Source organism: Chelonoidis abingdonii, chromosome 1 (assembly GCF_003597395.2).
Source record: "Chelonoidis abingdonii isolate Lonesome George chromosome 1, CheloAbing_2.0, whole genome shotgun sequence".
NCBI classification, from domain to species: domain Eukaryota; kingdom Metazoa; phylum Chordata; order Testudines; family Testudinidae; genus Chelonoidis; species Chelonoidis abingdonii.
The window spans coordinates 351594922-351619743 of record NC_133769.1 but is presented as its reverse complement, the minus strand read 5'-3'; the positions used below and the strand labels follow the sequence as shown (position 1 = coordinate 351619743).

General features: G+C 40.8%; 1 protein-coding gene across 4 annotated transcripts in view; it reads left to right on the top strand.

Annotated features, from left to right (window-relative positions):
• The window catches only part of TMEM135 (transmembrane protein 135), a 465661-nt gene extending 441068 nt beyond the window's left edge, over window positions 1–24593 (top strand). For all 4 annotated transcript variants that reach the window (XM_075061746.1, XM_075061748.1, XM_075061747.1 and 1 more), the window contains 6 exons: window positions 5495–5662; window positions 8102–8165; window positions 10645–10721; window positions 16211–16309; window positions 17505–17572; window positions 22360–24593. In XM_075061746.1, the coding sequence (XP_074917847.1) occupies window positions 5495–5662; window positions 8102–8165; window positions 10645–10721; window positions 16211–16309; window positions 17505–17572; window positions 22360–22492 (609 nt within the window). In that variant the 3' untranslated portion in view covers window positions 22493–24593. The remainder of the gene's footprint in view (window positions 1–5494; window positions 5663–8101; window positions 8166–10644; window positions 10722–16210; window positions 16310–17504; window positions 17573–22359) is intronic.
• The last annotated feature ends 229 nt before the right edge of the window (window positions 24594–24822 follow it).

The following is a 24822-nucleotide window of genomic DNA, read 5'->3' as shown; positions in this document are numbered from 1 at the left end:
CAGTGACTCTGAAAAAGTTTTGGGAGTCACGGTGTAGAATCAGCTGAACATGAGTTCCCAATGTAATGCTATGACCAAAAGGGCTAATGTGATCTTTGGATGCATAAACAGAGGAATCTTGAGTAGAAGTAGAGATGTTATTTTACCTCTGTATTTGGCACTGGTGTGACTGCTGATGGAATACCGTGCCCAGTTCTAGTGTCAACAATTCAAGAAGGATGTTGATAAATTATAGAGGGTTCAGAGAAGACCCAGGAGAATGATTAAAGGATTAGAAAACCTGCCTTACAGTGATAGACTCAAGGAGCTCAATTTATTTAGCTTAATGAACATAAGAACGGCCATACTTGATTAAACCGATGGTCCATTTAGTCCAGTGTCCTGCTTCGAGCAGTGGCCCATGTCACATGCTTCAGAGGGAGTGAACAGAACAGGGCAATTTCTCAAGTGATCCATCCCTTGTCATTCAGTCCCAGCTTCTAGAAGTCAGAGACTGGGGGGCACCAAGAGCATGGGGTTGCATCCCTAACCATCTTGGCTATTAGCCATTGATGGACCTAGTCGACATGAATTTATCTGTTTCTTTTTTGAACCCAGTTATACTTTTGGCCTTCACAACATTCCCTGGCAACGAGTTACGCAGGTTGATTGTGCGTTGTGTGAAGTACTTCCTTATGTTTGTTTTAAATTTGCTGTCTCTTAATTTCATTGGTTGACCCCTGGTTCTTGTGTTATATGATAGGGTAAATAACACTTCCCTAGTCACTTTCTCACACAATTCATTATCGTATAAACCTTTATCATATCCTTCCTTAATTATCTCTTTTCCAAGCTGAACAGTCTCAGTCTTTGTAATCTCTCCTCATGGGAGCTGTTCCATACTGCTGATCATTTTTGTTGCCCTTTTTGCTACCATTTCCAATTCTAATATATCTTTTTGAGGTGGTGCAACCAGAACTGTATGCAGTGTTTAAGGTGTGGGTGTTCCATGGATTTATATAGTAGCATTATGACATTTTCTGTCTTATTATCTGTCCCTTTCCTAATGGTTCCTAACATTCTTTTAGTTTAAGCAGATATTTTCCAAGAACTATCCGTGATGACAACAAGATCTCTTTCTTGAGTGGTAATAGCTAATTTAACCCCATCATTTTGTATGTATAGTTGAGATTGTTTTCCAGTGGGCATTACTTTGCATTTACCAACACTGAATTTAATCTGCCATTGTGTTGTCCAGTCACCCAGTTTTGTGAGATCCCTTTGTAACTCAGCTTAACTATCTTTTGTAATTTTGTATCATCTACAAACTTTTCCACTTCACTGTTTACCCCTTTTTCCAGATCATTTATTCGTATGTTAAACAGCACTGGTCCTATTACAGATCCTTGGGAGACTCTGCTATTTGCCTCCACTGTGAAAACTGACTATTTATTCTGATCCTTTGTTTCCTATCTTTTAACTAGTTACTGATCCATGAGAGGACCTTCCTCCTATCCCATGACTGCTTCCTTTGCTTAAGAGCCTTTGTTGTGAGACCTTGTCAAAGCCTTTCTGAATGTCCAAGTGTATTATATTCTCTGGATCATCCTTGTCCATGTTTGTTGACACCGTCAAAGAATAAAGTACTTCAAATGTGACTGAAGTTCCCATTGGTCTGAATGGTGGATGTGATATGTATTAAAATATAAGGATGAACTGGAAATTGTGTTAGCACTACTGTATATCTGTAACTCAGTGCACTGAATCAGAGTTCAGGTTACGAGTTCCTCGGGCCAGTAAGGGCTGGTGGCTCCATAGCACCCCTTTTGTCCTACCCCAGGAGCAGTGTTAATGGATGCTGAAGAAGAGGTCACTCCAATACAAAGCATGATGAGAGGGAAAAGCAACAAGGAAATAGCGGAGTATCTCATCCACCTAGCTGTTTCCCAGGCTCCCATGTCACTTCCCTGCCCAAAAACAGACAGACAGACAGACAAAACTAGAAACTTGCTTACAGAAATTAAGTTGAACTAATATTCAGCCTGACTTTAAACGAAGAAAAGCAAAGCTCAAAGAAAAGGTTGTTCTATTGTTAGAGAACACTATTACGCCTTTGGATTCATATTTTCATTTTTCATAGGCTTCAATATAGTATCTGATACATCCAGCCAGGTGGGAGGAATTAATGTTTAAGTGGCAGAGAGACCTCTGAATTTCTTTGCTTTCATAGGTTTGTCATCTCATTATTTTTTGTTTTTATTAATAAAACTAGTGAAAAATATGTTTATGGAATCATATCCTATTTTGGTTCATATGGATTTTTAAAGATCTGTAGGTTTTTAAGTATGGCTAGTTTTCTGATTTTTAGTCTTGAGCTCCTCCAAAGGTCAGCTCTGGAAAAGATCAGAAATAGGTCTCTGCTGGCAGAATTCTAGCATGTTTTTGTAATTCTGTTCTTGAATTGATTTTTAATACGAGATTGTTCTGGTGAACTACTTACAGCCAAAAGTTTTCCTCCGTATTATATTTTCCCTTATCATTGAACATCTTGTCTTCCTATTATCATAGTCATACATACATTACCATCATATTCTCTTTTTCTCTTTCCTGCTCCATATTTAGACACATATTAGCGAGCTAGTATAACCTGCAGTAGCCTTTTATCTTTATCTTTGATAGATGGCTAGTGGATCACCTCATTTTCATAAACTTCACTTAGAATTTGAAATAATCTGGGTGTCTTGGCTCTGTAGACTTCTGTGAAGGTTTGTCTAGCCCAACAAAGGCATTTGAAGATCCTGCTCTTTCTCCTTTGATCCACTTGATTCCAGCAGGTAATTTAAAAGAAGATATATGTTAGCCAGCAGTGTGTATCTAAAATGATGAACTTCAGTTTCTCTGTGCCAATGCTGATGATAACAGCAGATGAGCAGTACAGTTTACCTCATAATCATGGTGACTAGAAGGAAATTAGGAGAATACTCCAGTGGTTACAATCTGTTTAATTATTATTTATTTTAATTTTATTTTATTTTATTTTATTTCATTATTGTTTCAAGAGATGTGGGATACTATACTGAACAGTTCAATTTGTAAATGATTCTACGTTTAATTTGAAAACAAATCTATAAAAAAATGGAAAGATTTAATACTATTTGGATTCATTGCTACGATTTATCTGACTTCTGGTATATTACTTAACTCTGTTTTGAATATATACATTTCTGGAATTGAGTTTTAATACTATAAAGATATTTTTAAAGAATCTCTTTTAAAAAATTGAACTCAGATGATTTTTGCAGATGTGTAATTTAATTGCACTGCTATTTCTGGCTCTTTGTATCAAAATCATAAAATTTCTGCAACGTAGATGGTTCCTAAGGAAAGGGTTAATATAGAGATTTCAGTGCGTATTAATTTCCCTCTTTTGTGTATTGTTTATATTTTTCTTTTCCCCCACTCATTTGCCTGTGATCTGATATCTTTCTGTGGAGAATAAAAGTTATAATTGATGAGCTTATAATTTACAAAACAGAATTTTTTGTGTGACTACAGGTAGTGCAAATCAGCTATAAACTATTTGTAAAATTGTCTCTTGATTGCTCACTGAACTAATGATAAAGATTCAGTATTTATAGGTATTGCTACTGTTTGTTACACATGAGAGCTAAGGACCTGATCCTGCAAACCCACATATTTCAGTGAGACTGATCATGGGTTACTCATGTGCTAGAGAGTATGCAGATTGGAATAGCATAATACAATGTCATGGTCTAGTCCATCTGTCCTATGCTTGTGACTATTGTAAAACTTCCTGTAATTTTACATAATCTAAATTCATCTTAAATTTGACATTTTAATTACACAGAAGTCAGAAAATTCAGAGTTAAGATTCATGGAGTAAAGTTAATTCTGCCTTGCCCATAAACTTTGAAATAGAGGTTTTTGTTATATGATCATACCTCACTGTGATATAAACTATTTAGAAAATATGAGATAAAAGAGCCTCAGAGAACATAATTTACTTAGCTTTTAAAGCCAAATGTGAGGGAGAAATAGCAGCTATTTCATGCATCTGGCTACTGCCTCTTCACTAGCAACATTGTAAAACACACAATACATTTATTCTAGAATGCACTAATACTGTCCGTCCACTTCCAAACATTGTTATTTAACTGTTGTCCCCCATTTACTTTGTTTCATAAACAGTTTCACAAGTAACAAGTTATGCAATATTATTGTTGCAAGAAAAGAGTGTTGCTGAACAATGTTTAACCAGAATAAAGCTTTGGGACTCTTTATGAGGGATTAAAATGTCATGTATGATGCACAGATTTTTAATTTCTGAATTGGACAGATTGCTAATTCCAATCCTCTGCCCAGTGGTTTTACAATCAAATAATGGAAATCTTGAACATTTGGAACATCCCACTCAGAGGCCTGCTTAATTCAGTAAGAATGTACTACCAGGGCTCAGCACATGATGTTCAGATACTTTCAAATGAACCAAAAAAGCGTTTTCTGCTATTTGGGGAGAGAGAGAGAAATACCTAGATTTATGCTTTAAAATAAACTGTTCTTAAATTATCAAACTGTTAAAAGAAAAGGAAAAAAGAGGCCTCTAAGTAATTTTCTTAAAGGGTGAAGCTTTTTTTCCTCACACTTGGATGATTTTTTTTAAATGAGCGGACAGATTTCTTCAGACTTTTCAGAGATGGTCACCTGTGGACTAAGAATAGGCATAAAAAGCTTTTGAGAAAATTACAAGAAACAGAAAAAGAAAAGAATTTAGAATAAAAGAACCAACCCAATCTGAGTTTTGGCATTTTACAAAACAAACTCTGAGACATATCAGCCTTTCAGGGTGGAGCAGTAGGAAACATTTCATATGAGCCTATTTATCTTTTTTAACAGTTCTGCACATGATCTCTTCTGGGTTTGCACTTTCTTCACAGCAGACTTTGCAAAGCCTCCAGATCGGTGGTTTGTTTAGAGAACATGGGCATGTGCCAAGGAGTCAGTGTCGCTGTCTAATTCACAGGTTTTCTGAAAGGACTTTGTTTTGTTATGGGCTTTTTCCCTCCCTCAGCACTTCTTCCAGATGTTTGAGTATGTGGCGTATTTTCTTCACCACATTGCTTTCCTTTCCATACCCAACTGTGGTTGAAAGCAGGGAGAGAATAATCTGGAAATTAAGCCATCAGGACTGTTTCAAGGAACAGAATTTTGGAGTAGAGATAGTGTGTGTCCTTTAAGGCCTTTTAAGTCTCCATTTAAATTAAAAGAAAGGCAGTCAATCTAGGCAGTCTAGGATTCTATTTCCTTAGTTATTTTACAGGGAAGTTAGTTCAAAAAGCTAGTTTCAAGTTCCAAGAAGGGAGGGTACATTTCAAATAATGTCAACAAAGTGAGCTTTTAAAATGCTGCATTTCAAAAATAAGCTACTAGTGCACTCATGTAGCTCATGGTTTTTGTTGGTTTTTTTTAAGTTGCTGTTTCTTAACTTTTCCTCCAGGGCTTCATTAGAATGTTTAGTGTTGGTTACCTGATCCAGTGTTGCCTTCGAATTCCATCAGCGTTCAGGCATCTGTTTACAAAACCTTCCCGGCTGCTTTCTCTATTCTATAACAAGGAAAATTTCCAGCTTGGCGCTTTTCTGGGATCTTTTGTCAGTATATACAAAGTAAGTGTAAAAACATTGAAAACTTAGTATAATTTATTTATGTTGATTTCAAAAATAACAAAAAAGGCCCATCTGTACTTAAACATTCTGACATTGTACAGACCCTCAGCCCATAACAAAGTCTCGCTGTCATCAAATCATAAATGTCAAGCCAATGCCCAAGCTCAGGATCTACTCTGCCATTCTCCCCACGAGTGCTCAAAAAACAGATGAGGTTTGCAGTATGTCCTGAAAGTGAGCAGATTTGAGCAATTTCAGACCTAGAGGGAAGTGAATTCTAAAGTGAAAAGACCATCACGGATAGTGTCAGCAGCGCTTTCTGTTACGCGGAGGAGACTCTAGCTTAGGCACCTCTATTGTCTGCAGCAAGACTATTGCCCATGAGAAGGAGCACTTTTTCAAGTAGGCATCTCCCAGGCCACTTGGGGTTTTTTAGCTCAAAACCAACATCTTCAATTCTACCTTAGCATCATAGAAGTGTAGGACTGGAAGGGACCTCAGTAGGTCAGCTAGTCCAACCCCTTGCACTCAAGACAGGACTAAGTAATAAGTAGACCAGTCCTGACAGGTGTTTGGAGGTTTTAAGAACAGGTTAGACAATAATGGAGATTCTACAACCTCTCTAGGCAGTTTATTCGAGTGCTTAACTACGCTGACGGGAAGGTTTCCTAATGTCTATCCTAAATTGCCCTTGCTCCAGTGTAAGCCCGTTGCTTCGTATCCTATCCCCAGCGCTTAATGACAACAATTTTTCCTGCTTGTAACAACCTTGAAGCTACCAGCAAAAAATTGCAGGATAAGGTGTCTTGTGCTAATCCTAGGACACTCCACTCACTACTTGGGAAGCCACCTTCTGCTCCAGTTTCAGATTCTGAAGTGATATATTGGCTTGTCAGCTGATGTAGATTAGTGCAGATCCCTTGAAGTCAACTGAATTATATCGATTTACACCAGCTGAGAATCGGGCCCAACCTATAGCCACATGTAGAGCATGCTGCAATACTCAAATGTTGATGTAACTATGGCAATTTCGTATCCTTAACCATATTAACAATATTTCAGTTGCTTATTCAGACATAAGTATGTGAGTATTCAAAAGCTACAAACTACTGTCTTACTTTTGTAATCAACTGTTACCAGCTGCAAAGCAAGAAAACAGAATTTTATTTTTCATTTAAAGTGACTAGAATTAGACACAAGTAATTGTTAATTACCAGGACTAAAAATTTTGGAACTGCGCAAATGAGCTGTTGAGAGTTTACGAAAATGGCAGCTACTCAAATCTTTTACTGGAGTGTATAAAGGATGAAATATTCTGCCTGATGTTTTTAGTCTTTAAGGGTGACTGCTTGTTGGATGTGGGTTACATTGTTTTTTATTTCTGGTTTGAGATATGTCACAGAGAACCACATCTATACCTCACCTACTAAGCATAATGTAAAGTAAGCAGGTCTTATATAGTACCTTCTAATCACTCACTTATTGCAAGCCAAAAAAATGGAATACAAGATGCAGTGAGGACACATCATGCACTACTTAAAAATCTTGATATCTTCAGATGCTTTTTGGAAGATATACTTTTGCCAAACACAAGTTATTCTTCAGTCAAAGACAAATTTGGGGGCTCAATATAAGGGTAACTAGGTGATAGTTAATGGCCTGTGCTGTATAGGAGGTAAGGCTAGATCAAGGATCGGCAACCTTTGGCACACAGCCCGCTGAGGTAAGCCCCCTGGCGGGCCGGGCTGGTTTGTTTACCTGCCACGTGCACAGGTTCAGCCAATCGCAGCTCCCATCCACCTTATCTCTACTATTCTGGAACCAACATGGCAACAACAACACCGCAATTCCATTAGGACTTTTAGCTATTTGCAAAATTTTAAAGTTGCTCTTTAGGTTTCTGGGAGCCCGATTTATCAAAACATCATGGATCTGTTGGGTGGACACATGAGGAATTGGGGGGTGTTCTGGCCGTTGTGGAGATCAACCAAAGTCACCCTCCTCTACCCTTCACATCCTCTTTGGCTACTCTTGTTCCTCACAGCTGAGTGGGGGAGGGGAGGGACTGATGAACAAATTAAGCTGCTACAAATATGTGGACAGTGATCAGACAGCATGTGGATTTTACCCTCTCCCTTCAGAGTAAGTTTAAGGTTAGTTTCATTGATCACACAGTATATGCTTCCAAATGTTGAGAAAATTTTGTTTGCTCTTAATATAAAATACATAAAGTGCACCCAGGAACCCCCGTGATGCGAGTCTCATAAATGGGTATAGCAGCAGTAGGGACAATAGTCAATGAGGTGGTTGTTGATCCTTAATGAATATCTTATATAGATATTTATGAATTATTATTGGATTATACTGTAATGTAACCAAACTAATAACATTTTAAATAAAGCACTAACTGAGGCTATTGTATTTCTCCCACAAATGCAGGGTACTAGTTGCTTCCTGCGCTGGGTGCGAAACCTGGATGATGAACTTCATGCTCTTATAGCGGGTAAGTCCATGAGAAGAAGTGGATAGTGCCCAACTCAGTAAAATTGTCTTTAGATTTAAAATGTTGCATTAAATGCATAAATGTAAACATGCTACTGTTGCTTAGCCAGAGAGAATGGCTGAGTCTCTAGCAGTAGCTCTAAAACATCTAGACTTACTGGAACCAGAGGTTCAAATCCCGATGCGGGGTGGGTGGCTGAGTGTGTATGAAACAGACTTTCTTCCTTCTAAAGGACATAACCTGAATCCCAGGCGATCTAATGAAGGAAGCCTTTAAAACCCAAGGTGTTCCGTTCCCTGTGTGGCCATTAAAGATTGCATGACGCTTTGTAAGAATAGGGACTTGCCCCTAGTATCTTTAACCAAATTCCCCCCTCCTCTTGTACAATGTGCTGTGCATAGATTGTCCACAGGAGTGACCACAGGCATTTTGACAGGTAGGCTAGTTTTTGGTACCCTCTTCCACCCGCCCCCCAAGAGGTTGGGGGCGGGGGTGGTAAAAAGAGCAGGGCAATCAGTAGTGCAAACAGCGGCCGGAGAGTCAGTCAGTAGAGTGCAAAAAAGGAAAAAAGGCTGAGCAGCACGGCATCCCCTGGAAGTTGGCCCCCAAGGCAGCAAGCTTGATTATCCGGATAACTTCTGCCTTCTCCTCCAGTGTGTGTGTAAGTACCACATAGGGTATTTCTACACAGCAAGAAAAGACGTGACTGTAGCATGGATAGGCATACCTATGCTAGCTTTAATGTAGCTAGAATGGACAACAATGGTAGTTTAGAGAGGGAATCCTGCACTTTAGTGTGGGCAAACAATCTGAGCACATACCCAAGGCCCCTGCAGGGTTTGTAGGGTAGCAGCTAGCCCATGCTGAAGCCTATGCCACCATGTTTGTACTAATGTTTTTATCCATGCTAGGCAGATTACAGCTAGCATGATATACCTGCCCATGCTACAAACACACCTTTGCTTGCAATGTAAACCTACCCATAGAGAGCAAAATTCTGCCTTCACACTTTAGGAGCTGCATTGCAGGAGGAAAAGGAGGTCATTGGGCCATCTTTATAGCATTCATAGGACAGCACATAGATATCATGTAACTCCTTTTGTTTGTGCAGTACTTTCCATCATCTGCACATGAGCCCAGGAGTCCAGCAGGCTAACCCTTGGAACCATGGTGTGCTGATGGCCACATTAACCAGTTTCCCAGCATAGCACTCAAGAGACCAGTCTCCTTCCTTACTCTGACACTTCAACTTAGACTTCATGTGCATGCTCTTCTCCCCACAGCAAATGCACACAACACAGAACAGCATTTACCCGATCATGTGTAAAGCGCCTTAGGATACTTAGGGATGAAGGGCACCATATACTGTGAAATACTACTGAAGAGCATGTATTTGGAAGTTTGTCCCGAATTCCTGTTCTGGAATTTCAAAGTGCTTTAAGAACAGGAAAGTAAATGTGAAGTTTGTGTTGAAATGAAAATCAGCATTTAGGTGGTTTAATGTAAATGCAAAACTTTTGTTCTGAGGTTTCCTTTTGTAAATTATCCTTGCATTGTTTGTGTTTAGCATCAAGGGCAATACTTGTACTTGGCATAAGAGTAAGGTTGTCTTTTTTATTTTGATCTTTCCCAGTTTCTAATAGAAGTTGCTCTGTATATGTTAGCATGTTCATTTAAAAAGAGAGCCAGAACCTGGCCCTTCCGCTGGAGCCAAAGATAGGCCCTGGGCAATAGAACTGGTGCAGTTCCGCATGAAGTGTTGGAGTAGGAAGTGAGTATGTGTGAAGTGTGCATGGTCTGCATGGTGCACAGTGCTGCTCCCTGCGGACTTGCTGTGCAGCAGGCATGTGGGTGTGTAGAGACAGGTCCAGAACATCCACCGCTGTATGGATCCTCTAGTCCAGGGGTAGGCAACCTATGGCATGCATGCCGAATATGGCACATGAGCTGATTTTCAGTGGCACTCTCGCTGCCCTGGTCCTGGCCACCGGTCCGGGGCCTCTGCATTTTAATTTAATTTTAAATGAAGCTTCTTAAACATTTTTAAAAATGTTATTTACTTTACATACAACAATAATTTAGTTATATATTATAGGCTTATAGAAAGAAACGTTAAAATGTATTACTGGCACGCCAAACCTTAAATCAGAGTGAATAAATGAAGACTCAGTACATCACTTCTGAAGGGTTGCCAACCTCTGCTCTAGACCAATTTGGGCAGGGCAGGGTGGGGGGTCTGGAGCTAGGGAGCTGGTCACAGGGCTAAAGATTTGGCTCTGTGTCAAAATTACAGGGGTCTGTCCTTTCTAAAAAGTATAAAAGACCCTTTCCTATGCAGCACAGAAAGATCACTGAACATTGGTTATAATAGATGCTAATAGAGAGAGTCACAGGTTTGTGTAATGTCAGAATGGTGTTAAGCAATAGCAAGGAAACAGTTGAGGTTCTTACCAATAATTTTGTTTTCTAACTGTTGCAGGATCCCTGGCAGGAGTTTCTATGATGTTTTACAAAAGCACTACTATCTCCATGTACCTGGCTTCCAAACTAGTGGAGGTAAGGTACACTGCTAGTTCCAGTGTGTTTCTTCTTAGCCATTGTAACAGGGCGGAGGAAGAAAACAAATATTACAAGCACTGGCCAAAAGTACAAATGTAATGTTAGATTGTACAACAATGCTCTATTATACCAGACATGTGCCCAAGTGATGGCTAAGTCCTGTGGTCTCATTTCCTTCATATCCCTCCTTTCCAGAACTAAGTCTAACAGTTTGTCCATTTATCTGCACATATTTTCCCCCTCATTTCCTTTTTGGTCTTCCCCTGCTGTGTCACATTCGCAGAATTTCAAATCTGAAAGTTCCAAGAATGTGCATTTTGTCAATTTCCACCAAAAACATAAGTCAGAACTAATCCTTCCCTTCAGATTTATAGCCAAAATCTACAGCTGACTTCCCGCCTCTGTTCCCTGATTTTGGCATTAGTCTAAATTATGAATTATGGTAACTCAAAATAGTTTTGGTTTTAGCATGCCGCTGAAATTGCTTTCCTGTTTGCTTTCATTGATCAAATTCTAACCTGGAAAGTGACCACCAGTGACATTGCATTTTTTTTGAGGTCAGAAAGTCCATTCTGTTTTACTTCTATGAGCTAGTAAAATTATGTTAGCCTGGGAAAAAGTAAAAATGAAGAGTGACTGCTTATGCAAACAACTACTCAGGGATTGTTCATACAACTACATTTATATTCACAGTTTAACAATGTTTGAGTTGGAATAGAAAAGGAGAGATCACTCTTGGAGTCTTGTTAAGTTTCATTGTGATTTTTCTATGAAATCATGAGTTATTCATGGCTCTTCCCCTAGCAGCCCCACTGTGATAAACTGACATTGCCTGCCCATTATGCCTAGACCCTGAACTATTGCCACTTCCTTCCACTGGCCTCCAGGACTCCTATCTCTAACACTGTTAATCCAGCTCCTTTGCCAGCTATGAATTTGCTTTAAAGAAAAGAGAGAAAAATGTGAAGAATAAGATCAAATATGAAACAAAGAGAAACATGTAACATGGTCCTACATATTCCTTACAGTCCACACTCAAATTCCAAAAGTGGTTTACGTAATGCTATGTCAACACAACTCAGTCCCATAGAGTTATCCCTGTTGTGTTAGTTCTGTGTACTTCAGGGCTCCATTTATTATAAATAAAATGTTATGCAGTATTGCTGATGGTTTTCTGTGGCCTTCACTCTGAGACATTGTGGCTGCAATGAAATAAGAAAAATACTGCCTGGGTTTATTTCAGTTTTTACTTCTTTTACCATATTATACAAACCAAGGGTAACTGACCAAAGAGGCGTGTGCTGCTTGGAAGGTCAAGCTGTGTTCAAGAAAATAAACTTTCAATGTTTTCATAAAAAGAAAGTATGTGATTTTGAGTTGTTTAAGGGTAGCAAAATACCCATTGAATTTGACTAGTTACTGCTTTGTTTGCTTTGTTGTTTTTAAAAAGAAGCAGGTATCAGAGAGATTACCTCCTGCACTCTCCAAGATCTAAAATACCCCTTTAAAATAAACAAATCCATGCTGTGCAATGTCATATAGACATTTGGGGTAAAAAATTTAAAAGCATCTAGGTGACTTAGGAGCTAGAATCCCATTTTCAAAAGTGCCTTAGGCACTCAGGAACAAGAAGGTTTAACTGCAGGTGGTGTAACACATACTGGGGGGGAGGGGAAAGATTAATAAAGCGCACTAATGTGTTGCACACTAATTGCTCCAAATAAACCTTGCCCCAGTGCACAATAAAAGTTCCCTAATGCTCATTAACATAGTGCTGTTTAATAGGATCCAGGAGCCTCTGCATTCTAATCTCAGCATTTACACTTCTTTTGTTGACTTGGACAAGTCATTGCAGCTATCTGCCACAATAGTCACTTCTGTAATGTGGGTGTGACAGGATTCCCAGGGTACAACCTGTAACTGTGGGACTACTGTGCCCTTTTAACTCTCCAGCCTGGGCTGTCTCTCACAGTGCTGTGTTAGAAACAAGCAGCAAACCCCTCTAGGTGCTGTAATCACTCAGCCATCAGCATGTGGAGCCCCACACCCAACTAAACTGCACGAATGCTCCCTGAGCCACTCATGAATCATACAGAGAGAGGCACAATCACCCCAGCTTCCAGCCTTGCACCCCAGAAATATACCATCTTATACTGCTCAAGACTCCCCTAGAAAGCGCAAGCTCATTAATTAGTTTGCCATTTCATCATAAGAAAATGGACACACAACAGTCTTTGTAATCTGAGCTCAGATTCCCCAAGCACTTCAACCAAGAGCACACCGTTTTAGGTAAAATATAAAACAGATTTATTGACTACAGAAAGGTAGATTTTAAGTGATTATAAGTAGCAGGCATAGAGATCAAATATGGTTACATAAGAAATAAGAATAAACTCACAATCTGAATTCTACAGACTAAGCAAGATTTGAATCAAGCAGTCTTTCACCCTAATACAGGCCTGCACAACATACAGCCCGTGGGTGGGTGTGACAAAGTTCCTCCTCTACCTTGGTGGGTCCTGCACTTATTGGCAGATTTGCTCACCTCCGTGATCTTCCCCACAGTCTGGGTCAGCTCCTCCTGTGTCTGATCAGAAGTTGGGAGGTTTGGGGGGAACCCGGGCCTGCCTCTACTCGGGTTCCAGCCCAGGGCCCTGCGGATTGCAGCTGTCTATAGTCCTCTGTAACAGCTGTATGACAGCTACAACTCCCTGGGCTACTTCCATGGCTCCTCCAAACACCTCTTTATCCTCACAACAGGACCTTCTCCCTGGTGTCTGATAACACTTGTATCTCTAAACCTCAGCAGCACACCCTCTCACTCTCAGTTTCTTGTGCCTCTTGCTCCCAGCTCCTCACACCACTTCTCCCTCTGGCTCCCCTCCCTGACTGGAGTGAGCTCCTTTTCCAACCCAGGTGCCCTGATTACGCCTGCCTTGATTGGCGCAGGTGATCTAATCAGCTGTCTGCCTTAATTGCGTTCAGCAGTTCTGATTCTCTATGCAGCCCCTAGCTCTGTCACTTAGGGACAGAAAACTTACTCATCCAGTGACAGTATATTTGCCCTCTATCAGACTCCTGTACCCCAACTGGTGTTGGGTCTGTCACAGTGGGATTTTGGCAGATCATCACTGGCCAGGGGGTGAGAGGCTGAAGGAGGTGACCGGCGGGCAAAGTGGTGGTGTGGTGAGTAATGCGAGCCGGGGGGGGGGGGGGCTGAGAAGGTGAGGGGAGGAGCAAGCCGTGAGCCAGGGAGTGGGGTCTGAGGAGGTGAGCAGGCGGGGCTTGGTGGGGGCAAGTGAGCTGGCACGGGGAATGAGGCTTAGAGGGGCGAGCGGACAGACAGTGGGCGTGGAGGGGCAGGTGAGCCACTGGGTGGGGACTGAGGAGGCAAGAGGCGGGCAGGTGGGCCCCAAGTGGGGGAGATGGCTGAGGAGGCAGCGGGGGGGGGCAGGTGAGGTGGCAGTGGAGCAGGGCTGAGGGTGAGAGCAGGGGATGGGGGGCTGAGGAGACACTACGGAGTCAGTGGCTGACCTGTTCTACTGATTCTGGTCGGCCCCATCCCCTTCCAAGGTTGCAGCTGTAGGCGGGGGGCAGGCGCCTGTCCCGGCGGGCGCTGCTCGGCTGTGGCAGGGCGGCCGCTCCCGTTGGCTCCCTCCCCCGCCCGGGCACCGGCATGGTCGCGGCGGCACCTCCCCTCGTTGCCGCTCGGGCGCCCAAGCGGTAGTGGGGCGCGGACGCTGCTGAAGCGGCGCCTGGCGACGGCAGCGCTGGGGCTTCGGCAGCCCGAAGGAGTCGCGCGCGATGCCACCGCACGAGGCTGCGGCAACCCGACTGAATAACTGTCAGGCGGCAGCGCGACCTCACGCTTCGGCTCCTCCAGCACCTTACCAACCCAAACACCCCGTCGGCGGGGCAACGGGGATTTGGCCTTCAGCTGTTTTCTTTGGAGTAATATGGCCCAAGCCGCTTTACGAGTTGTGCAGGCCTGCCCTAACAGATCTTGTGGGCAGCTCACAATTGTCAATACACAGGCTAGATTCCATTCCCAGTCTGGGACCAATCTTCCAAGTTCAAAGTCTGTGTCTTCCAGGTGATCTTCCAGGTGTTTATATGGGGGAGGAAAGAGGTCAAGTGATGATGTCACTGTACCTCTTTTATACTTTCTTCCAGCTACTAGAAAGATCGTTTCTGTGATGTGGGGTCAGGCAGTCCTAACTGCATATGTGCCCTCCCTAAGGAGCCTCTGGGAGACTGGATTCTTCTTGATGGGCCATCAATGCCTGTCTGGGCAATGATAGTTGCTCCTTTGTTGCTAATGAAATGCTAGCTGGGTATTCCCCACTTCATGATGTATTTCAGTAACACACACAGAGCAATTCTTTATAACTTCACGTACAATGACAGCACATACACCTCAATAAGATATTAACGTTCAACAGATCAAGACTTCTTAAATGATACCTCACAAGGCAGACTTTGTACAAAACATCTCATAATTATATGACAACAGTGAATATGGGGGTTCCAGCGTGCTATTTTGAGGTACAGAGTGTCATGGTGGTGTTTCTTGAGTTGCCTTGTAGAAGTATTTGAAGGCTAGTTAATGTTCAAATAGCATTGAAGATGGAAAAAGCTATGTTAATAGTAGGCTTCTAAAGATCAATGCACTGACAAACTACACATCTATTTACATTGTCCCTGGTTCCCAATCTTGGCTTGTTTGCAGCCTCCTTCAGAGTGATTGGAATCCCTCATACCAACCCCTGGTACAGAGTGATCAGTGTCCCTACGCTTTTCTCTCCATGGTCTTTATATTGTCTGCCTTTATTCTTTTTGTCTTTATTCTTTCTTCCTGCTCATCAAGATTTTTATTTTCTCTCTTTTAAAGTTTTCCAGTTATTTTATTTATTTTTGCTCGCTTTCCCCTTGTTTTGGGCTCTCCCATTACATTCCCCCATTCTCTGGAAGGCTACATGCTGCTTGTTGGGTGCAGGGGAATGGAAATCTGCTGGTGTTTCTATTGAGTACAAGTGAGCTGCATGCTACAGGAACAGGGGAGTTGTTCCCATGGCTGGCTGCATCAGGAATCACTGCAAAAGCAAGGAGGAAAAATAGACTGCTTTGCCCAGAGAAGTAAAGTGTGGGATGGATCTGAGTTCACAGAGCTTTTCTTACCTCTACTGCTTCTCTTTTCTACCCTCCTCCTGCAGCTAGTCTGCAACCAACAACGTTGGGAAACCCTTTAGTAAGTCTTGCCATGCACTGAATGTATACTTCACTCCAGTGTGAAAAGTCCATAGTAAATTACAGACTGCCCATGAGCTTGCAGGTTACAGCTCTTGCATAAGAAAAAGTCACATGAATTTCAGTAGCTGTCACAAATTTGGCAGGGGACTTCAGGAATGGGACCATAATTGACGACAAAGTCCATACTGTTTGCCTTTGGTATGATTTACTCAGCATGTGTTTTGTTTGTTTTTTAGACCATGTACTTCAAAGGCATTGAAGCAGGAAAGGTTCCCTATTTTCCTCATGCAGACAGCATCATCTATGCCATTTCCACAGCAATCTGCTTTCAGGCGGTAAGTATTTTGCCTTCAAATAAAAAGCAAAATTCCTTTAACTTATTTCAAATTTTGATTAAAAGAATGGGTTGAAATGGAGATTCCATAATAAAGCAGGAGTTAGCACACTCTAGCTCCTATTCCTGCGTCTGCCACACTGGTTTTGTATTGTTATGGTGGGAAGATAATTTAGTCTGTCCGTGACTGTTTATCCATTTGTAATGTAATGCAAGTATCATAAGCAGGTTTTGACTTCTATGGAAAAAAATCTCAACATGTATTAACCAAAGACGATTAAAAATGCACTGATTGGCAGAGACTTCACCTCACTTAGTATTTTGTTCTAGGAGACAGACAGTAAGTCTTAATGTTCAACCACAGTGTACTGCTGAATTGGAAAATTTCACACTCAATCCACTTTAACTGCAGCTGTAGATTTGAAAAATCAAGAGACACTAACAAAGAAACCTCCAGTTTTACAACTTGAAGCAAGCTGCAGTCGTCTCCTCTCTCTGCTCTCCTGAATCACCTATACCTTCACCGCCTTTCTGTAGTGCCTCAAAACCACCTCTTCCTTCATGGTTTACTCCACCTCTCTTTCCTTGCCTTCTCCAGTCCGGCCCTGGCTGTGCTGGTTGAATCTACCTCCCACGTCTACTGCAAAGGCCCTGACCGTGTTGACCAAGTCACCTGCCACTTTCTGCTACTGCGTCCTGCATCTGAATGCTGCTGTCAGAATCTGCCAACCCTACTTCTGTTGTTCAGGCTGAATGCATTTCTGGAGCTTTTTATTCTCTGGGAGTGAGAATCTGTTTTCAACACAATTCCTTTAGAATAAATCAAGTTACTTACCTTCAATTCTTATTCACTGGTGCTTAACCAAAACAACTATAGTCACTCGCAAAGCATCCCCATAAAGTGGTATATTTTCTATCTTTACAACTGAGGGGATTGAGGCATCTCAGGTGACTGGGGCTTCATGTAGGGGAACAGACATGCTACCCTGCTGTGATATGATGGTCAGAGACTTTAGCTATGGTTCTCTCACTAGCCATTTGCACTTAGCACAGACCCAAGAGTATGGCTCTCTTGTGACTACATATCATTAGAGAGTAAGCATTGCAGGTAGGTCACTTTCATTTTCTTAGTATCTGTGCCTGACAGTGTTTTAATTTCTCAATGGGAGAAATTATGATCAATATTCTGATTGTAGGCTGTGATGGAAGCTCAGACCCTGAGACCTTCTTACTGGAAATTCCTATTACGACTGACAAAAGGCAGGTAAGTAACTGAGGTGGTTGGAAATGCTTAGTAGCAAATTTCATTTTAGCTAGACAGGTACCGTGTTCTTTAATTCACTTGCTGTCAAAGACTTCTTGGAGAAGTCTGCGTTATATGAAGTATTAGATAAAATTGGTAGTGAATATATGTCAAAATTATATGAATGTGACTGTTATTTATTCAGCACTTCAAACACTTTTAGATCCAAAATTTGTGAGAGAACCTAGTTTCATATTCTACAGAAATTTTAAAACGTTATTCTAAAGTGAGTATCTAGTTAAACATGAGGCAGTTTAACTGGGATCTTTGGAGAGCATCTTGGTTGAAAAACAGCTTTGCAGTTTCAGAATTTAAGATCTGATTCTGTTTTGCAGGGTTTGAAATTGATCCATCATCTGTTTTTCAGGAAATTATCCCTGTAATTTCATCTTTTTTAAATCAAAATCATGCTCAAAGTTGTCAAACATTTCATTTACCAAAAGTGCAGATTTCCAAAAATCATGTTTAAAATCATCTCCAAACATAATAATGTGTTTACAGTGATTTCAAACACAATTTTGGTAAACATATCAATACAAAAATGTATAGACATATTAAGAATTCTCACAAAAACTTGAAAACTTTGAAGATTTTGACAATTTTTCACAAAAAGCTTCTTTTCTGAAAAAAGATCTCGTAGAAGAAATGGTGGTAGGGGACAACCTTGGTTCGAGTGGTCATGAGCTGATTGTGTTCACTAGCTGGCAGGTAAAACGTGTCTGGGATTGGGTTTTCGACTTTTTGAGCGGCTAATTTAAGAGTTAAGGAATTAGTTAGGTAAGTGGGATTGGCGGAGAGAACTTGTGGATGTTAAATGCGGGAGGCCTGGAATTACTTTTAGTCGAGCTGCGGAGAACTGATCAGGAACGCCTGCATACCCAAGGAAAGTGGGAAAAACACCGATGGGCAGGAGTTGTATGGCCAGCTGGATGAGTAGCAACTCATGGAGAGGGATTCAGGAAAAGCAGAAGCTTACACGGTCGGCAAGGAAGGCAGGGATTTAGCAAGGGGAAGCGTACCTTGTGAGGTCAGACATGTAGGGATAAAGTGAGGAAGGCTAAAGCCCATCGAACTGGACCTTGCAACGGAATCCAAACCGATGTAAAGCGTTCTACAGCCACATAAATATAGAGAAAACGCAAGAAGAAGAAGGGGCCGTTATACCTCTGAGGATGGACGGATGGTTAGGTACCTGCACTGGCCATATCTAAATAAAGATACTTTGCCTCAGTTTTTTAATAAGACTGTGAGGAGTTTAGGGGATGATGGGGGATGATAAGGGAATGTGGATATGGAGGTGGTAGATTTCGATTAGAGTAGGGCCAAACTTGACACGTATAATGCGACAACGAATCTCGGAGGGCCACAGACATCTCGCGTCCGCAGATATTAAGAACTGGGCGCGTGAAATTGCGAGGTCCTCGGTTAGCAGAATTTTTAAGCAATCGATCAATCGGGGATTTGTTACCGTACGACTGGGAGAATTCTAAGTACTGTTCCTATTTTTAAGGAAGGATAAAAAGTGATCCGGGGTAATTCCTGTCTGTGAGCTTGACTGTCTGTATATTGTAAGGTCTCTGGAAAACAATTTTATAGGGAGAAACAGTAGTTAAGACATAGAGCGTCAATGGCTAATTGGACGAAATTAGCATGGATTTACTAAGGTAGATGTGCATACAACCTGATCTCCTTCTTGTGAGAAGTTTGGGTGGACGGACTTACTTAGCAAAGAACATGCGGGTTAGATTAATTTTACCCTCGATTTCAGTAAGGCGTTTGACACGTGTTCCGCATGGGAACTGTTAGTTTAAATTACACAAGCATGGGATGAATATTGAAAGTTGTAGGTGGTATTAGGCTTGGTAAAGGGGGGACTCCCGCGGTCGTAGCTGAGCGGTGAACTGTCAGGCTGGAGGAGGTACTAGTGGACGTCCCTCGGATCGGTTTTGGACGATTCTTATTTTTACCATTTTTATTACTGACCTCTGGCACTAAGCAGCCGGAATGTGCTAATAAAAGTTTGGGATGACCGAACGCTGGGGGGTTTGCGTGAACCGAGACAGGACCGGGAGCGTATATTTCAGGAAGATCTGGACCACCTTGTGAACTGGTGATTAGCTAACTGGTGCATTAATAGTGAAGTGCAAGGTCACACGTTTAGGATACTAATTAAGATTTAGATATATGTTGGGGACGCATCCGTTGGAAGCGACAGAGGAGTGAGAAGGGACTCTTGGGTTTGGTGATAGCAGGACTGACTAGGTGAGCCGCCAAGTGATACTGGCTGTTAATAAAAGCAAATGCAGTTTAGGATGATCAGGCGATGGTATTTCCGGCAGGTTATAGGTAGGGTGTTAGTACCGTTATTTAAGGCGCGGGTGGAGACCCACCTGGATTTTCGTGTGTCAGTTCTGGTGTCCATTTCTTTAAGAGGATAGTTCACTGGAACAGGTCAGGAGCGGCTACTAGGATGATCCGAGAATGAAACTCTGCCTTCATGAAGGAGCTCTCAAGAGCTTGGCTTGTTTCGGCTGGCAAAAGAAGGTCCGCGGGGTCGGCTTGCTCTTTATAATATATCGGGGATAGGATTACGTATAGGGGAGAGAGGATATTTAGTTTAGTTACTAATGTAGGCACAGGGAATCAGATGGTACAAACTGGATACTCTCGGGAACTTTAGACTTGAATTATAGACGAAGGTTTCATACCATTAGGGGCGTGAACGTTCTGCGACGTCTTTGAGGATGTGTGCGGGCAGCATTATCTGTGCTTTAAGACTAAGCTTGGATAGTTATATGGAGGGGATGTTTGTGGGCATCGTTTAATTGGGGCATTGATCTTGGATCTTCATCAGCAGATAAGTCTTTGCCTCAAGGGGGTCTTGTGAGGCGGATTTGGATGGGGATGGACTGAGTTACTGCAGAGATCTTTTCTTGGTGGCTGGCTGGTGAGTCTTGCCTCAATGCTCAGGGTTTAGCTGATCGCCTATTTTGGGACTCGGGAGGAATTTTCCTCCGGTGCGGTTTGAGGGCCCTGGTTTCGCCTTCCTCTGCAGCGTGGGGCATGGGTCGCTTGCTGGTGGATTCTCTGCAGCTTGAGGTCTTCAAACCACAATTTTGAGGACTTCAATAACTCAGTCATGGGTTAGGGGTTGTTATAAAAGTGGATGGGTAGGGTTCCGTGGCCTGCCTTGTGCGGGAGGTCAGACTAGATGATCATGTTGGTCCCTTCTGACCTATGAGTCTATGAGTCTATAAGACCATATTTTTTGTTGGAAGGTATGTTTCTCATTAAATTTTTTGACCAGTTAGAATCTAAAAAAGTTTATGATTATATGTCCAGCTGAATCCTGTTTTATTCTGTATTTGCACTGGAAATCAAAAATATTCTTTTTAAAATTGATCTTTTTGTCTGAAATTGATTTACTGTTTATATGTGAACTAAAATATAAACTGACGATGCAGCAGAACGCAGCACAAGATGAATCACTTGACAAGCAATCTAAAAGCAGACTTACCAAAATGGGAAGAATTATGGAAGCTCATAATTCTCTAAACAGAACCAAACTGGACAGGAATAACTTGATAATGTGCAAAATGCACAAAAGGCCAATATGTCAATTTGAAAATCACACTTCTTCCTGAATTAGTTTGCCTTAAGCTTGCTGTAACTGAAAGAGATTACAAGGAGAAAGCTGCATTTTTTCGCTTTGTTTTGTGTTTTGATACCACTTTGTGTAGAATCTGTTTGACTCTTCTGCTGTGTAGACAGTCATTTTCTCCTATTGCTTGTGTGAGTCTTTCACAGCAACAGGGGAGGGAAAACATCTTAAAAAATAGGAAAATGTTGTGAAGGCACTAAAATTTGTGAGGGGAACTCAGGAGAACTGTGCGCTTTTGCTCATCCTGGGGACAAGAAAATGGCTTTTTTTTTTTTCCTGGTAGAAGTAGTAGAATGTATTAAATAAAACACAAATCACATGCTAAGTGATTCACTTCATAAGCATTTGTATTGTTCAAACATAAAAAGGCCCCTGTGTTGTCCAAAATGAAAAGCTTGCAATTCTCTAAGGACGTAAGATGCTAATTGAGTCCCCATTTTATGTACTGTTTAGGATTACCTGTCTCGCGTGTCTGCCCTTAGCATCCAGTACAATTTATAAAACTTACTTTCTGTTTGTAAAAGCTTTTAGCACCCAGCTTGTTGAAAAATTTCATCAATGAAATCCAAATGCAGTTAAAGTTTTTTTAAAGCTCTGATTGCAAACTTAAGATCATACCCTACAACTCTTACTCTGCTTGACTAAACTCTTTGGCCTGGTCTACATGGGGGGGGGGGGGGGGGAATCGATCTAACTTATGTAATACTTAGATTGACTTACCGTGGTATCTTTACTGTGCTGAGTCGACTGCTGCCACTCCCCCTTCGACTCTGCCTGCGCCTCTCGCTGAGCTGGAGTACAGGATTCAACAGGAGAACGCTCAGGGATCAATTTATCGTGTCTAGACTAGACACGATAAAACGATCTCTGCTGGATCCATCTCTGGCTGCCGATCTGGCCAGTAGTGACGACATACCCTTATTGACTTGAACAGGTATTTTGCCTGCATAAGAAGTACAGGTTCAAGCCCATATTTCAAAGATATGAGCAATATTTCATCATTACAACATAGAATAATTTTAAAGTAATTTTATTTATTATTAAATGGAAAAAGTGTTCATTTTATCATGAGTCTTTTCTGTTTCAGGTTTGCTGTCATGAATAGACGAGTATTAGATGTATTTGGTACTGAAGCGTCTAAGAACTTCAAGAATTTCATACCTAAGCTTGACCCAAGATATACTTCTGTACCACCGGAGCTACCAATTGAGCTGTCTTGAAAAATTATACTTTCTCTTGTGATTAAATATGATCATTTTGTCCTGAAGAGTTAATTAACTTAACAGTCAAATAGATGGAAGAGAACTTGTGCTCTGCTTCAGTATTATTTCAGTGAGAAATGCTTTTTACCAATCAGAAATACTGAAGCTTTGTAGGAGGATGTGGCTTAATACTTAAGCCCTTTCCATAGCCAGAAATTGTTTCTGGATCATTGTAGTTGATTGACAATACAGTAGATTCTTGACTGAATTAAATCAATGAGTAATATATCTATAGAAAAGAGAATTAAAATACACCTATGACATAAATATACTTTAAAATAACATTTTCAAAATTTCTTTAGCTCATTCCAGTAGAAAATATCTTCGTAAAACTAATGATATTTCCAGAATTAGAAAGGATGGGTTAGGTCCAAAGTTTTACCTTATCTTAAAACTCTTTCAGTCTGGTGAGAAATGTCCCTTGAATTTCAAATATGTGTTTTTCCTGAAAATTTTAAAAATAACCAATAGCCACTTTTTATTCAGACTAGGCTATTTCTACTCAGCTATTGCTATAAAAAGAGTGCTGGTTAGCCCATAAATCATACTCCAGAGCTGTCATTCCATTGATGTAGACCGTGAACAAAGGAAATGTATAAAGCCAGGTGTCAGTGACTTGTTCTTCTTAAGAAACAGCCGTGTGTGGAAGTTAATATTTGCCAAAGGGAAAATGACAAGACAGTGAGAGGGAGGAATGCAATGGTTAGCTTTTGAGAGGGTAGTCCAAACAGTAGACAGATTCAAATACAAACACACACACTAAAATCAATTTTTCAAAAAAGACTTGACAAGTATCAGTTTAGATGAAATCTACTTGATTTAAGCATCAATACTAAATTGCAATTCCAATGGCCTTCAAAAGGGACCAAACTCCTAAAGTTCAACCATCGTAGCAAAAGAGTTTTATTTGACACATTCATTCATATTTCTTCATATTGAGTTGTTCCCGTTAATCAATAAAGAATGCTTTCCCCTTGATATAGCAGACAGTCGTGACTATAGACAATTCCATGAAGTTTAATATGGGACTTAATATATTGTCTCAAAATCCACTTTTCTTCCTCTGCTTATTTTTACAAACGACACTTCACCTTTGTGTTCTAAAGTGAAGTCTTGACATGCCAATTCCTTTACTACTTCTGTTGCTTATGGCGGTTCAGGGCAGCCATGGCTGAATTATGATCAGAGTCTCCTAGCTTTTCAGGGAAAATATGAGCTTTACTTGCATTCGACTAAAAAGAGCAGATAATGGAAATGCGACAGATGCCTGTGAATGGGAAGTAAAGATGTATGTATTTTTTTAAAAAATCTAGTTTATTTGCTGGAAGCGTTTGCCACACATAATAAAATAACTACTTAATAGAACCTATGTCATAACAGTAATTCTGTCCCAGCCTTAACACATTTCAGCACCCTTTCGTTTAATTTCACAATGCTATATATGCTAACATTTACATTGTCATGAAAATGTGCCAGCCCATGCACAAAACCTACCTGTTCATCCTTTACCATAACAATGATGATCATCAGCTACTTATGATCCCTTGTGAAAACAACATACATGGCCCAAGTTGAGTGGGTGAGTAAAATTTTGCAAGCTAGGTTTATGTGCAATATCTTATATGCTTGTAATGGTAAACTAAAATTGCTCAAAAATAAAAAAAAAAAATCTACTAAACTCTGGCAGAATTGTAGAAGGAATGTTGGAAGGACTGTTTTTCCATTAGCATTTCTAAAACACACGACCTGAAGTCTGAATGCTGGATGTTTTGGGTAACATTTTAGAACTGATGTACTAGACTATCAGGATTTAGTAGAGTGATTGTGCCAGTCTCAGAATTTTCAAATCTTTTACAAATAGCTTAGCTTTGATTTTCTTTGTTGGAATGAAAACGGTGATAGGTCTCTGTATTTGAGTTAAAACAGCTGAGTACTGTGTCTTAATATCTAGATACCAGTTCAGTCCATGTCGTCTTGTTTCCTACATTCATAATCCTTGTTTTTAATGGCTGTCATGTAAGGTAAAAATAAAACATTTTAAACCTTAAATTATTATTTTTATTGGAGTCAAGTACTTGTAGGATGGGTGGAGGGGGAAAGCACTCTTAGTCCTAATGTTTTCCTCCCTGACAGTAATATATTTGCTTCTTGAAAAAATTGTAATTTTCTGTTCACTGTTGTTAGTAAAAACCCTGAAGGAAATCCAGTGGTGGTGAATGAATTCTTCGTATGACTAAGCTTTGTAGATTTAACCTGCATCACTTTACAACATAAACCAAAAGACAGGA